Raw genomic sequence first — 16,540 nt, 5'->3', positions numbered from 1 at the left:
CATGTTTAAGTAGTGTATACTTGGTTCAGCGTCTGTAAGTTTCTGTTTATGTTTTCAGGAATATGAAAGCAAGAGCATTTAGTAACAGTTGTGAGTATAAGGTTAAGCATTTATATTAGACACATTCCTTCTCTAAGGAGTTCTCAGCTGTGTCTGGTAAGAAAAGTAGAATTGGGGTCACTTTCACAGGTGTCATCATTTTACTCTAATTAATGGTAAGGCACAAGAAGCATCGGAAGTACTTTTTTAAAATGCACATTTCTGAGCAGCAATCAAGATGGTGGAATAGTAGGAAGTGAAGCTCACCTTCTCCCACAAATACATCAAAAACACATCTACATGTGGAACGATTCTCACAGAATATCTACTGAACACTGGCAGAAGACCTCAGACTGTTGAAAGGGCAAGAAAATCTCCAGGTAACTTCCAGGTAGGAAAAAATAAAATGAGAAAGGAATCGAGATGGGACCTGCACCCCTGGGAGGGAGCTATGAAAGAGGAAAGGTTCCTGCACCCGGGAAAGCCCCTTCACTGGTGGGGAGATCTGCTGGGACAGAAGGGGAGCTTCAGAGACTCAGAGGAGAATGCAGCAGCCGGTTTGTGGCAGCCAGAGCAGAGGGAAAACTGCACAGATGGTCTGTTCAGTGCTGCCGCCCTGCACTCACCAGCCTGAGATGCAGGTCCACCGGTGCGGGTGGGGACTGGGTGCTGGAACTCGGGCTTTGGAGATCAGACCCAGGGAGAGGACTGGGGTTGGCTGTGCAGAAACAGCCTGGGGCAGCTGGAATCTAGTGCGACTGCAACTGATGGTGTATGGGGAGGAAGCCTGGGCTGCCTTAGAGGCCAGGCGCCATTGTTTGGGGGTGCACGAGGGAAGGGGTGGGACCGCCATTGTAGCCTTTTTCTCTGTGTGCACTCACAGAGGGCAGGACACCACATGCACGGGCTCCAGGAGCCGCCTGGAGGGAGGCAAGCCACCGCCTCCCTCACAGACTCTAGGAGCAGTCTCCAGCCACCTCTGCTCCTGTCACATGCTCTGGGGGCACACCAGAGCCACCACTGCTGCCAAGAACCCCAAGACCAGGCACCAGCCGCCGCATCTGCACACCCCTATCAATAAAGGGGATAACAACCAGCACACACTGAGGAAAGAGTCAACAGGCATCCATAATAAAAACAGGCCTTGCACCCAATATATTAAACTCACACAAGCTACACAGGACATCCCCACATATAAATAGCTCTCCAAGATCACAGTAGATAATTGTTTCTCCTAAACTCACAGAGTAAGAGAAATATAAGTAAAATGAAGAAGCAGAGGAACCACTCCCAGTTAAAAGACCAAGAGAATTCCCCTGAAAGAACAAATAATGAAACAGACCTCTTTAGTCTAATAGACATCAATTTCAAAAAGGAGATAATGAAAATAAATACTGAAGGAATTAAGAAAGGCTATCAACAGAAATGCAGAGTACTGTAAAAAGGAACTAGAAACTATAAAAAGGAACCCAGAAAAATTAGAAAACTCATTTGCAGAGATGAAAGCTGAGCTAAAGGCAATGAATAGCAAAATGAATAATGCAGAAGAATGAATAAGTGATCTGGAAGATAATAGATAGAATAATGGAAATCACCCAATCAGGGCAGCAGACAAAGCCAAATGAAAAAAAAAAAAAGCAATATGAGAGCCTATAGGATAATATAAAGCATGCCAATCAATGCATAATAGGGATTCCAGAACGGGAAGACAGAGAAAAGGGGATCGAAAATGTATTTGAAGAAATTATGGCTGAAAATTTCCCAAACATAAAGAAGGAAACAGATATCCAGGTACAGGAAGCACAGAGGGTCCCAAACAAGATAAACCCAAACAGACCTACACCAAGACATATTATAATAAAAATGGCAAAAGTTAAAGAGAGGATTCTAAGGGCAGCAAGAGAAAAACTAAAGAGTTAATTACAAGGGAACCCCCATAAGGCTGTTACCATCTGGCCTCTACAGAAACGTTTGCAGGCCAGAAGGGAGTGGCAAGATACATTCAAAGTCCTGAAAGGAAAAACTCTGCAACCTAGGATACTCTACCCAGCAAGATTATTATTTAGAATAGAAGGAGAAATAAAGAATTTCTCAGACAAGCAAAAACTCAAAGAATACAGCGATACTAAACAATATATCCTAAAGGAAATATTGAAAGGTCTTCTCTAAGTAGAAAAAAAGAATCTATAGGAAAGAGAAAATTACAATTGAAAAGTAAATCACTTAAGTAAGCCAGTACACAGATTTAAAAAAACATCAAAAAATTTCTGTGAAAGTGATGATAACCACAATGAACAGCAAAAGGATAGAGATGTAAGAGGACATCAAAATCATAAAATGTGGAGAAGGAGAGTAAGAAAATGTAGGGTTTTTTTTCTTTCCCCTAGAATGTGTTTGAGCCTGTATGACTACCAGTCTAAGGCAAATAGATATAGGAAGGGGTTAACATACTTGAAAAACAGGGTAACCACAAATCAAAAACATACAACAGACTCACAAAAACCAAAAAGAAGAGAACATAAGTATAATACAAAAGAAAGGCATCAAACCACAGAAGGAAAAAAAAAAAGAAAAGGACAAAGAAGAAATATAAAATTAATGAGAAAATGAGTTTTTAAATGGCAATAAATACATATCTATCAATAATTACCTTAAATGTCAATGGAGTAAATACTCCAGTCCAAAGACAGAGTGGCAGATTGGATAAAAAACACAAGCCTACGATATGCTGCCTACAAGACACCCACTTTAGGGCAAAGGACACACAAAGACTGAACGTGAGGGGACGGAAAAAGATATTTCATGCAAACGGAAATGACGAGAGCAGGGGTCGCAATGCTCAGACAAAATAGGCTTTAAAACAAAGGCCATAAAGAAAGATAAAGAGGGATACTATACAATGATAAAAGGTTCAATACAAGAGGAGGATTTTACACTCATCAACATATATGCACCTAATATAGGAGCACCCAAATACATAAAACAAATACTGACGTAAAGGGAGAAATAGACAGGAATACAGTAATAATAGGAGATTTTAACACGCATTCACATCAATGGACAGATCTTCTAAGACAGAGATTAAGGCAACAGAGATCCTAAATGATACAATAGAACAGTTAGACTTAATTGATGTTTTCAGGACATTACATCCAAAAAACCTAGAATACACCTTCTTTTCAAGTGCACATGGAACATTCTCTAGGATTAACCACATACTAGGGCACAAGACAAGCCTCAACAAATTTAAGAGTATAGAAATTATTTCAAGCATCTTTTCTGACCACAACAGCATAAACCTAGAAAGTATCCACAGAAAAAGTGGGAAAAAATGATTACATGGAGATTAAACAACATGCTTCTAAAAAACAGATGGGTCATCGATGAAATCTAAGAGGAAATTTTAAAAATACCTTGAGACAGGGCTTCCCTGGTGGCGCAGTGGTTGAGAGTCCACCTGCTGATGCAGGGGACGCGGGTTCGTGCCCCAGTCTGGGAGGATCCCACATGCCGCGGAGTCCGGAGCCTGTGCTCCGCAGCAGGAAAGGCCATGGCAGTGAGAGGCCCGCGTACCGCAAAAAAAAAAAAAAAAAAAAACAACCTTGAGACAAATGACAATGAAAACACAACCATACAAAATCTATGGGATGCAGCAAAAGCAATTCTTAGAGGGACGTTCAGAGCAATACAGGCCTTCCTCAAAAAAACAAGAAAAATCTCAAACAACCCCACCTACCACTTAAAAAAAATCAGAAAAAAGAGAACAAACAAAACCTAAAGTCAGCAGAAGGAAAGAAATAATAAAGATCAGAGAGGAAATAAAAGAGATTTTAAAAAATAGAAAAAAATGAATAAAACCAAGAGCTGGTTCTTTGGAAGAATAAACAAGATTGACAAACTTCTGGCCAGGCTCACCAAGAAGAAAAGAGAAAGAACCCAAATAAACAAGATATGAAAAAGGATACATAACAACTGATACTGCAAAAATACAAAAAACCATAAGGTAATACTATGAACAATTATATGCCAACAAATTCAACAACCTAGAAGAAATGGACAAGTTTCTAGAAACATACAGCCCACCAAAATTAAATCAAGAAGAAATAGATAATGTGAACCACTGATCACAAGAAGTGAAATAGAATCTGTAATTTTAAAACTCCCTACAGGGACTTCCTTGGTGGTCCAGTGGTCAAGAATCTACCTTCCAATTCAGGGGATGTGGGTTCGATCCCTGGTCAGGGAACTATGATCCCATATGCCGTGGGGCAACTAAGCTTGTGCACTCTAGAGCCCGTGAGCCACACCTAGAGAGCCCACATGCCACAACTACTGAGCCTGTGTGCTCTGGAGCCCATGCACAGCTAGAAAACCCTGCATGCCACAGTGACTGAGCCCATGCACTCTAGTGCCCGTGCGCCACAACTAGAGAAGCCCATGTACCGCAACAAAGAACCCAAGTGCTGCAAAGAAAGATCCTGCATGCCACAACTAAGACCTGATGCAGCCAAATAAATAAATATAATTTAAAATAAAAATAAAAGCTCCCTACAAACAGAAGTCCAGGACCAAATGGCTTCACAGGCCAATTCTACCAAACATACAATAAGAACTTGTACCGATCCTTCTCAAACTCTTCCAAAAAATTGAAGAGGAACACTCCAAAATACATTCTATGAAGCCACCATCACCCTGATACCAAAACCAAAGACACCACCAAAAGAGAAAATTAAGGCCAATATAGATGAAAAAAATCTCAACAAATATTAGCAAACCAAATCCTACAACACATTAAAAAAGATCATATACCACAACCAAGTGGGATTCATCCCAAGTTCACAAGGATGGCTCAACATATGCAAATCAATCAGTGTGATACACCACATAAATGAAAGAAAAGACAAAAACTACATGCTTATCTCAGTAGACGCAGAAAAAACATTTGACAAAATTCAACATCCATTCATGATAAAAACTGTTACCAAAGTGGGTATAGAGGGAACATAATCTCAACATAATAAAAACCATTTATGATAAACACACAGCCAATATAACACTCAATGGTGAAAAGCTGAAAGCCTTCCCACTAAAATCTGGAACAAGACAAGGATGCCCACTCTCACCTCTTCTATTCAGTATAGTACTGGAAGTCCTACCCACAGCAATCAGACAAGAAAAAGAAATAAAAGGTATCCAAATTGGAAGGGAAAATGTAAAATTGTCATTTTATGCAGATGATATGATGCTATATATAGAAAACCCTAAAGACTCCACACAAAAACTACTAGAACTAATAAACAAATTCAGCATGTAGCAGGATACAAGATTGACATACATAAATTGGTTGCATTTCTTTACACCAACAATGAAATATCAGAAAGGGAATGCAAAAAAAAAAATAGCTTTTAAAATTGCACCCCCCCCCAAAATAAAATGCTTAGGAATAAACCTGACCAAAGAGGTAAAAGACTTATATGCTGAGAACTATAAAGCATTAATAAAGAAGCCTGAAGATGATTCAAAGAAAGGTAAAGATATCCCATGCTCTTGGATTGAAATAATTAATATTGTTAAAATGGCCATACTACCCAAAGCAATCTACAGATTTAATGTTATCCCTATCAAATTACCCATGACATTTTTCACAGAACTAGAATAATCCTAAAATTCATATGGAACCATAAAAGACCCAGAATTGCCAAAGCAATCCTGATGAAAAAGGACAAAGCAGGAAACATAACCCTCCCAGCCTTCAGACAATATTACAAAGCTACAGTAATTGAAACAGCATGGTACTGGCACAGAAACAGACATATGGATCAATGGAACAGAATAGAGAGCCCAGAAACAAACCCACACACCTATGGTCAATTAATCTTCAACAAAGGAGGCAAGAACACACAGTGGGTAAAAGACAGTCTCTTCAGCAAGTGGTGCTGGTAAAGTTGGACAGCCACATGTAAATCAATGAAGTTAGAACACACCCTCTCACCATACACAAAAATAAACTCAAAATGACTTAAGACATGACGCCATAAAACCTAGAAGAGATCATAGGCAAAACATTCTCTGATATAAATTGTACCAATGTTTTCTTAGGTCAGTCTCCCAAGGCAGTAAAAACAAAAATAAACAAATGGGACCTAATCAAACTTACAAGCTTTTGCACAGCAAAGGAAACCATAAACAAAACAAAAAGACAACCTACAGAATGGGAGAAAAATTTGCAAACAACACAACCAACAAGGGCTAAATTTCCAAAATATACAAACAACTCATACAACTGACCAACCAAAAAAACCAAACAACCCAATTGAAAAATGGGCAGAAGACCTAAATAGACATTTCTCCAAAGAAGAAATACAGATGATCAATAGGCACATGAAAAGATGCTCAACATCGCTAATTTTTAAAGATATGCAAATCAAAAAAACTACAATGAAATACCACCTCACACTGGTCAGAATGGCCATCGTTTAAAAGTCTACAAATAACAAATGCTGGAGTGGGGGTGGAAAAAAGAGAACCCTCCTACACTGTTGGTGAGAATGTAAGTTGGTGCAGCCACTGTGGAAAACAGTATGGAGGTCCCTCAGAAAACTGAAAATAGAATTACCATATGATCCAGCAATCCCACTCCTGGGCATATATCCAGACAAAACTATAATTCAAAAAGATACATGCACCCATATGTTCATAGCAGCACTGTTCACAATAGCCAAGACATGGAAACAACCTAAATGTCCATCAACAGATGAATTGATAAAGATGTGGTACATATATACAATGGAATACTACTCAGCCATAAAAAAGAATGAAATAATACCATTTGCAGAGATTATCATACTAAGTGAAGTCAGAAAGAGAAAGACAAATATATGATATCATATATATGTAGAATCTAAAATATGACACAAATGAACCTATCTATGAAATAGAAAGAGAATCACAAACAGAGGGCACTGGTGGTTGCCAAGGGGTAGGGGTTGGGGAGGGATGGAGTGGGAAGTTGGGGTTAGCAGATGTAAGCTTTTATATACAGAATGGATAAACAACAAGGTTCTACTGTATAGCACAGAGAACTATATTCAGTATCTGTGATAAACCATAATGGAAAAGAATATAAAAAAGAATGTATATATATGTATAACTGAATCACTTTGCTGTACAGCAGAAGTTAACACAACACTGTAAATCAACTATATTTCAATTTTTATAAAAAGAAAAAAAAGAAAATGCACATTCCTGAGTCCCCACACCCAGAGATCCTGAATCAGTGGGTCTGGAATGGGGCTCAGTAATCTGCATTTTTCATCAGCACCTCTGGTGATTCTGACATACTTACTTTGAGTATAACTTTTTGAAGAATAGGCAAATTTAAGGAAATAGTCTATCAACAAGCAGGCCAAGACTGCATGAGTTAGTAATAACTAAGATCATTTCCAAGGTGGAATAGCTTTTAAGAAGCCTTCAGACTCCTGGAGACTTGTGTATCTGCTAGCCAAGTTCAGTTGGAGTAAGCATAATTGCTGTCATTAAACAGGAAAGGAATTTATTCTCTGTTCTTCCATTTCCACTATAAAATATGTTGACTCTAATATGCCATGCACCCAGCTTCAAATAAGCACACTTACTAACCTCAAGAACACCAAGATTGATGAGTGGTATCCAAGTGGATAGCAAACTACCTGGTTATTGTAGTGAAATACGACTTCCTAAACTAGTTACAATGCATGTGGTTCCAGCACTCTGGAAAACAATTTCACCATGTCTACAAGGAACTGCAGTCTTAGGAGCAGACAGGCACCCTGCTTGAGTGCTGTGGAGAAAGAACTCCCTTTAAATCAACAGGGAACGTTTTGATCTCAGAAGTTTCACTGACTTGGTGGGAATAGGAATTTTTATTATATATTTTGATTTTCTTATACATCACTGTCCTTTTTTTTTTTTTTTTTTTTTTTGTGGTACGCGGGCCTCTCACTGTTGTGGCCTCTCCCGTTGCGGAGCACGGGCTCCGAACACGCAGGCTCAGTGGCCATGGCTCACGGGCCCAGCCGCTCCGCGGCATGTGGGATCTTCCCGGACCGGGGCACGAACCCGTATCCCCTGCATCGGCAGGTGGACTCTCAACCACTGCGCCACCAGGGAAGCCCCACTGTCCATTTTTGACTGAGACAAACTGTCACATGTTGAAAGTCATTGTGTTTTTCTAAGATTACGGTATCACTAACATTTAATAGCTTGAAGTCACGTGCTATGTCAATTTTCCAAGTGTTTCTGAGCTAGAATGAAATTCATCTGCATATGAATAGTAGAAAGTGTTTCCACTTACATTGTACACCCATATCTTTAGTAAGTTGAAATCAGTGATTTCAAAAGAGGTTCCTGTGGGACTCTCTTTGAACTACTTTAATAGATTATCATCTCCAGAACTGTCTATAACTGATGTGACATATATAATCTGTAAGACATTATGTAACTATTATACCATAATCATCAGTGTCAAAGACCTTTTATAAAAATTGACAATACTATTCTGGTACTTTACCAATGTCTGCAGATCCTTAAATACTGTTCTAAGAAATAGGATTTTACTGTGGTTTCCTTAATGAAATGATCTTTCCCACTATAATGTGAGATCTTTCAAATACTATAATTTATCATTCATTACACGTTAGGTCACAGTAACTGAACAAGTTCATGTATTATCTAAGATATTCTCACTCAAAGTTACCATGGTAACATGAAGACAGTTTCACTTCAGACTTGTACATGAATTACTTGGAGATCAGAAAGATCATTTAGTCCAGAACCCACTTTTAATAATCTATATACATAATTTAATCCCTAAAAATATACATTTATCAGCATTCTTTCTCTTTACAATTCAAGAACATGAATTCCTAGTGTGTGATTCTGTTCTTAGTGTAAATGTTGTGTCAATTGAGCATCTTTTCTATGTGGACTTTAAATAACAGCTGCTCTCCAACCTTAAAAATGTCATTTCTCAGTGCATATACTTTAGTAACATTTACTTTTAATTTTATAAGTAAACTAAGCAGAAAGTGAAAACTAGCAAACTAATCTTTTTGTCTAGTGTGCTGTTCTCAGTTCAGCCCACTTCTGCCATTTTTCATTTTAACCATCAGTAAAATGAGTGGCTGCTCTGTGTCAGGGGTCTTTATCCAACGTCTGTCCAACATCCTCTCCATGTGATCAGTTAACTCATGTAGACATGTGCACGTAAATAGGGTTTTTAAATGAAAATGAAAGCATTCTTACCTAATTCTGCGTGATGCTTTGCTTCAATCAAACCACAACTTTTTCTGTTACTTACAATCATTCAAATGTTTTCTTTTTTACCAAAGCCTTTATCAAATGTAAGCATAAGCTTTAACTGACCTATTTTTCTGTGTCTAGAACAAAGAAAACAAATAGTCACATTAGTCTCCCATAACTTTATGAATTATTATGAACATCTTTGGACCAGCTCAGTCACAATTTCCAAATACCACATGTCCCTCCTGGAATAGCATTCAAGGCCTGCATGGATCCAAGGGGCACAGGGAGTCTTAATGGTTAAAAGTCTTACGAGGTACTACTAAGAATCACGTAACATTCTTATTTCAGAAATTCAAAGCAGTCATGTACATCTAGGAGCTTAAGTTCCATTTCGCAGCAATGTTCTTTACTATCTGCTAATGAGATAATCCCTGATTTTAAAAACAATTATTCCTAGGATGACAAGAACTGGGATAAATGAATACAAAATCAGAAAGTTGGCTGTGAATCTGGACGTTGCACCTGGGCAGGTTCTCTCAATGAACTGAATTCCTTGACTGAAGGCACACATTGGATTAGTTGACATAGAACCATTTGAGTTGCCTGCCAGGGAAAAGATTGACAATGTCAAATATGGTACTTGCAAGGTAATTTAATCAACACGTATTTATCAGATGCCCACTAAATGCTCAGCAGTCTGCTAAGTACTCTTCTTCATGAAGATACAGGAAATTTTAGAGAGTCCAGAATTCATTATTAGATGAAGCAGTAGTGAGTGTTGGGGGCCTTGAAGATGGAAATGGGCTTGTTTACATTTTGGGTGTATATTCAGTACCATAGTACTAATAAAAATTATGATCACTTAGCACTGAATATCCCAAGGTTACTAATGTTATCACCTAAAGATAGATAAAACGACTACTAAATTCTGCCCTGTTCTTTAGGTGTCTTCACAGAGTGGCCTGGGATTTCCAGTGGCCAGGAGGGCCTTGCTGTGCTCCCACTGCCCTCTTGTGGGATTAGGGAACAGATTTTTGCCAAAAATGGCTTCACTCAGCTACATACTCTGTACATTTGGGGGAAGAAGAAGCCACTGCAGCCTGCTTCAACCTGTTCAGTAGGTATAGGAACTGATCCATCCAGAATATACTAGAGTTTACCTCAGTATACATTAAGTCTATCATTTTCTAAAAACATCGGAGTGCCCTTAAGCTACTGACCTTTGACAACTGACTAACTTGACTACTGCTTATTATTTTCAAAATCAGAGAAAATGTTAGACTCTTCAAAACAAAGTTTTAAATCTCTTTTACAATATAGCATTTACTTAAAAAAAAATACATTTCCCTCAAGGAATTGTTTTTTTCAAACTAATATGTAAAAATAAATTCCAAAATTGAGTACTTACCACAAGTGAAATTCTGGCCATAGAACTCATTGACTACAAGAATCTCACAGCAATATTTTTGGAATGTAAAATAACTGAAGATTTTAAAAGGAAGGGGCATTTCTTCTGTGTTTCTTAAGAAAAAGCAAAAAGAAAGAAAGATGAACTTCAATAGGCTCTGGTAGCAGTCCTACCAAATGAAAAGAAAGGCAACCCTTATGTTTCCCAACAGGAATATACATAGTTTTTCATCTCTCATTATAAAAATATGTTCATTAGAAAAACTTCAAACTACACTGAGAAGTATAAAGAAATACCACTGCCCAGAAATAACTATTGTTAACATTTTGGTGATATATGTAATGTGTATTTATAACATTTTACATAAATGGAATTAAACTCCTCATCCTCTTTCCTAACCTGCTTTTTCAAACAAACGTATGCCTCAGACATCCTTTCAAGTCAGTAAGCATAACACACCATCATTTTTAATCACAACTTGGTGATCCATTATAGTAGGAACCTTAATTTAACACACCCCTAATGATGGATTGGTGTCTAATTTTATTGGTAAGCACCATTGATATAAAAGAAAACAAATAACACACCACATTAGAGGAGGACGTTTGTGATTAAACAGATTTGAGGTGCTAATGTATGAAGTGAGAACTAAACTATAATACAAGGGGAAAAGGATGGTGAGAAAAGCAGACATTCGTTGTGAAACCTGTTTCAGGAGAAACTTCACGCTGACCCTGTGGCCTTCTTAGTTCACTCAATAGCTTTTATCAACCAACAAATATGTATTACATTCTATTTGTGAGGCACTAGTTCTAGGTGCTTACGGAATTCGAAAGAAGTATCCTACCCCTAAAGACTCATAATGTAGTTGGGAGACATAAACTATACATTCTCAAGGCTATAAAAATACAGTAGTGAACAATTTGTGCTTAGAAAGTACAGAAAACCAGTACTACATGTCCGTGACATTCTTGTATTTAGTATTTATGGTTTCACCAAGTGATCCCCAAACTCCATGACTTTCAGTTATTGGCAATTTTCTGAGGCACAAAATTGAATTAGCCACATTGAGAGGCTGCTAACTGGAAAGGACAGATCGGAGTCTGGGGAGGATGTAGGGGCAGAGGAAGGACACTCTAGGAAGGCAGAATGGTATGAGCACAGGCATGTGGGACTGGATGGACTAGAAAGGCAGAGGATCCGAAGTGGGAGCGGTGGGAGGTGAGTTTGGAATGGTAGCCATGAGCCGGTTACTTCAAGGCCTTGCAGGCAGTTGACATTGAAGGACCGTGATAAAAGTCACGTTGCAATCAGTGATTTAAGAAAATTAAAGTGGCACCAGCAAGTAGGATGGACCAGAATAAGAGTAGAGTAGGAACAGCAAAAAACAAAGCAGCCTACAGCAGAAGGTCAAGGATGAGATGACAAAGGCTTGTAAGAGGATGATGGCCATGAGAAGATGGCTGCCCAGATGGCTAGAGTGTGAGGTGGGAACCATGTGTCTTCATCTTGTACCATACCACACAAGGCAAACTCAAAAGCTCCACGTGCATCTGTGATTTGACATCAGAGAAGAAAACCGTGATTTGGTGACTGATCCAGTGTGTAGGCAGTCCAAGAAGAGAGAGTAGTCATTCATTTATTCACTCAATCCAAATATTTTTGGCAAACCTAATTGGTTAAAGGCCTTGGGCCAGCCACTGAGAAGAGCTATAACTATGAATGAGACACAGCTGCTGCCCTCAAGAGGCTGACTGCAACTGAGCAGCATGTGATGGGCTGTGAGACCCAACAAAGGGGGCTTTCAGAGAGAGCTCGCCCTGCCAAGGGAACAACAGCCAGGCTTTGTGCAGGCGGCAGAGGGGGGACAAATGGATCTGTGAAAGACACAGGAGGAGAGCTAGGCTGTGTCACAGCAATCCTTGCAGTACATCCAAGAGGGAGGAACCACAGATCTAAATTTACTGATGTGGGACCATCTACATTATATTGTTAAAAGGGGGGAAAAGCATGCATACCTTACTCCTTCACAATAGTATGAGCTCATTTTAATTAAAGATTATATAAAAGTCTAGCAAAATACACAACAAAATTTAACTCTGGGTTGTGATACTTCAGGTAACTTTTACTTAACTTCCTTATACATTTCTGTATTGTGTGCATTTCTCCCCCTAAGAACTTGCATTATTTTGTAAGCAGAAAGAACAACAAAGCTATTTCCACTTGTGTTTAAAGGAAGAGACAGCCAAAAGTGCACATGTTGCAGGCACTCAGTCAGGAAAGATGATGACTTGAGGGAAAATACATAAACTCAATGACTAGGAGGTTGATGTGGGGCCTTCAGGAGCGCAGTTTCACCCCAGTGATGGAGCAGAACCCAGGTGAAGCCTTGGGATGTTGAGATCTTGCAAAGAACCCAACAGCATTTTGATAATGTTGGCCACTGCCCCCCTCTCAAGAATAATGAATCCCCTTTCCTATAAACCAAATACGTGAAATAGTGCCAGACTGATTGGAGCACATAATGTTTCAAATATGAAAGAGGAGATGCTGCTGAAGATTGGGTCTGTCATTTGCTGGCTTGATCCCATGCCATTGGGGTGATCTTATCTGTGCATTTTTCATAGATGCTAACAAGCCAATTAAGCAACATAGACAAATACAATGTAATGGTGTCACTGTAAAAAAATATCCTCCCTGACTGTTCAAAACGAACTCACTTGGCTTTATAATAACTCACTACAGTTCATGAAGTGTTTCCACGTTGCTGATCTCATTCCAGTCTCATGATCCCTTGAGGCAGGTGGGGCTGAGATCATTATCTCCATTTTATATATGAGGAAACTAATTTAGGTAGAAAAGTAACTTGCCAATGGTCAACTTGGCAATTAAGTGGTAGGAGAAAGACTCTGACTCCAGGGTCGGTGCTGTCTCCAGGGAGCCACATGCCTCCCCGGAGAGTCTTCACAGCGTGTGATCAGAACAAAGTCAAGTCTGAGCTTAGTTTTCTTAACTGAACGTGGATTGCTCTGAGAGTTAATTAAACAAATATGATTACATGCAGTAGCTGCTCAATAGCTTTTTCTTTGATTTTTTAAAACATCTTTATTGGAGTATAATTGCTTTACAATGGTGGGTTAGTTTCTGCTGTATAACAAAGTGAATCAGCTATACATGTACATAAAACCCCATATCTCCTTGCTCTTGTGTCTCCCTCTCACCCTCCCTATCCCACCCCTCTAGGTGGTCACAAAGGACCGAGCTGATCACCCTGTGCTATGCAGCTGCTTCCCACTAGCTATCTGTTTTACATTTGGTTGTGTATATATGTCCATGCCACTCTCACTTCGTCCCAGCTTACCCTTCCCCCTCCCCATGTCCTCAAGTCCATTCTCTATGCGTCTTTATTCCTGTCCTGCCCTTAGGTTCTTCAGAACCTTTTTTTTTAGATTCCGTATATATGTGTTAGCATACGGTATTTGTTTTTCTCTTTCTGAATTACTTCACTCTGTATGACAAGACTCTAGGTCCATCCACCTCACTACAAATAACTCATTTTCGTTTCTTTTTATGGCTGAGTAATATTCCATTGTATATATGTGCCACATCTTTATCCATTCATCTGTCGATGGACACTTAGGTTGCTTCCATGTCCTGGCTATTGTAATAGAGCTACAATGAACATTGTGGTACATGACTCTTTTTGAATTATGGTTTTCTCAGGGTATATGGCCAGTAGTGGGATTGCTGGGTCCTATGGTAATTCTATTTTTATTTTTTTAAGGAACCTCCATACTGTTCTCCATAGTGATTGTATAAATTTATATTCTCACCAACAGTGCAAGAGGGTTCCCTTTTCTCCACACCCTCTCCTGCATTTATTGTTTGTAGATTTTTTGATGGTGGCCATTCTGACTGGTGTGAGGTGATACCTCATTGTAGTTTTGATTTGCATTTCTCTAATGATTAGTGATGTTGAGCACCCTTTCATGTGTGTGTTGGCAATCTGTATATCTTTGGAGAAATGTCTAGGTCTTTTGCCCATTTTTGGATTGGTTTGTTTGTTTTTTTGATATTGAGCTGCATGAGCTGCTTGTAAAATTTGGAGATTAATCCTTTGTCCGTTGATTCATTTGCAAATATTTTCTCTCATTCTGAGGGTTGTCTTTTCGTCTTGTTTATGGTTTCCTTTGCTGTGCAAAGGCTTTTAAGTTTCTTTAGGTCCCATTTGTTTATTTTTGTTTTTATTTCCATTCTCTAGGAGGTGGGTCAAAAAGGATCTTGCTGAGGGCTTCCCTGGTGGCGCAGTGGTTGAGAGTCCGCCTGCCAATGCAGGGGACAAGGGTTCATGCCCCGGTCCGGGAGGATCCCACATGCTACGGAGCAGCTGGGCCCGTGAGCCATGGCCGCTGAGCCTGCTCGTCCGGAGTCTGTGCTCCGCAACGGGAGAGGCCACAACAGTGAGAGGCCCGTGTACCGCAAAAAAAAAAAAAAAAAAAAAAGATCTTGCTGGGATTTATGTCATAGAGTGTTCTGCCTATGTTTTCCTCTAAGAGTTTGATAGTGTCTGGCCTTACATTTAGGTCTTTAATCCACTTTGAGTTTATTTTTGTGTATGGTGTTAGGGAGTGTTCTAATTTCATTCTTTTACATGGAGCTGTCCAGTTTCCCAGCAGCACTTATTGAAGAGGCTGTCTTTTCTGCATTGTATATTCTTGCCTCCTTTATCAAAAATAAGGTGACCATATGTGCGTGGGTTTATCTCTGGGCTTTCTATCCTGTTCCATTGATCTATCTTTCTGCTTTTGTGCCAGTACCATACTGTCTTGATTACTGTAGCTTTGTAGTATAGTCTGAAGTCAGGGAGCCTGATTCCTCCAGCTCCATTTTTCGTTCTCAAGATTGCTTTGGCTATTCGGGGTCTTTTTGTGTTTCTATCCTGTTCCATTGAGATATATATATATATATTTTTTTTTTTTCCACCAGTACCATACTGTCTTGATTACTGTAGCTTTGTACTATAGTCTGAAGTCCAGGATCCTGATTCCTCCAGCTCCGTTTTTTTCCCTCAAGACTACTTTGGCTATTCAGGGTCTTTTCTGTTTCCATACAAATTATGAAATTTTTTATTCTAGTTCTGTGAAAAATGCCACTGGCAATTTGATAGGGATTTCATTGAATCTGTAGATTGCTTTGGGTAGTATAGTCATTTTCACAATATTGATTCTTTCAATCCAAAAACATGGTATATCTCTCCCTCTGTTGGTATCATCTTTGATTTCTTTCATCAGTGTCTTATACTTTTCTGCATACAGGTCTTTTGTCTCCTTAGGTAGTTTTATTCCTAGGTATTTTATTCTTTCCGTTGCAGCAGTAAATGGGACTGTTTCCTTAAATTCTCTTTCAGATATTTCATCATTAGTGTATAGGAATGCAAGAGATTTCTGTGCATTAATTTTGTATCCTGCTACTTTACCAAATTCATTGATTAGCTCTAGTAGTTTTCTGGTAGCATCTTTAGGATTCTCTATGTATAGTATCATGTCATCTGCAAACAGTGACTGCTTTACTTCTTCTTTTCCTATTTGGATTCCTTTTATTTCTTTTTCTTCTCTGATTACTGTAGCTAAAACTTCCAAAACTATGTTGAATAATAGTGGTGAGAGTGGACAACCTTGTCTTGTTCCTGATCTTAGAGGAAATGGTTTCAGTTTTTCACCATTGAGAACTATGTTGGCTGTGGGTTTATCAAATATGGCCTTTATTATGTTGAGGTAAGTTCCCTCTATGCCTACTTTCTGGAGGTTTTTT

At 39.0% G+C, this 16,540-nt stretch overlaps 1 protein-coding gene across 1 annotated transcript in view; it reads right to left on the bottom strand.

Annotated features, from left to right (window-relative positions):
- Positions 1 to 8,651: 8,651 nt before the first annotated feature.
- Positions 8,652 to 16,540, bottom strand: part of ABCG5 (ATP binding cassette subfamily G member 5) — a 38,791-nt gene continuing 30,902 nt past the window's right edge. Inside the window, exons 13-14 of the mRNA XM_067703111.1 lie at positions 10,730 to 10,842; positions 8,652 to 9,924 (exon numbers count right to left, since the gene is read on the bottom strand). Of these exons, the coding sequence (XP_067559212.1) occupies positions 9,731 to 9,924; positions 10,730 to 10,842 (307 nt within the window). The 3' untranslated portion in view covers positions 8,652 to 9,730. The remainder of the gene's footprint in view (positions 9,925 to 10,729; positions 10,843 to 16,540) is intronic.

Source organism: Pseudorca crassidens, chromosome 14 (genome assembly GCF_039906515.1).
Source record: "Pseudorca crassidens isolate mPseCra1 chromosome 14, mPseCra1.hap1, whole genome shotgun sequence".
Lineage (NCBI taxonomy): Eukaryota > Metazoa > Chordata > Mammalia > Artiodactyla > Delphinidae > Pseudorca > Pseudorca crassidens.
The sequence above is the reverse complement of the archived record's forward strand: the minus strand, read 5'-3'. Positions and strand labels throughout refer to the sequence as shown.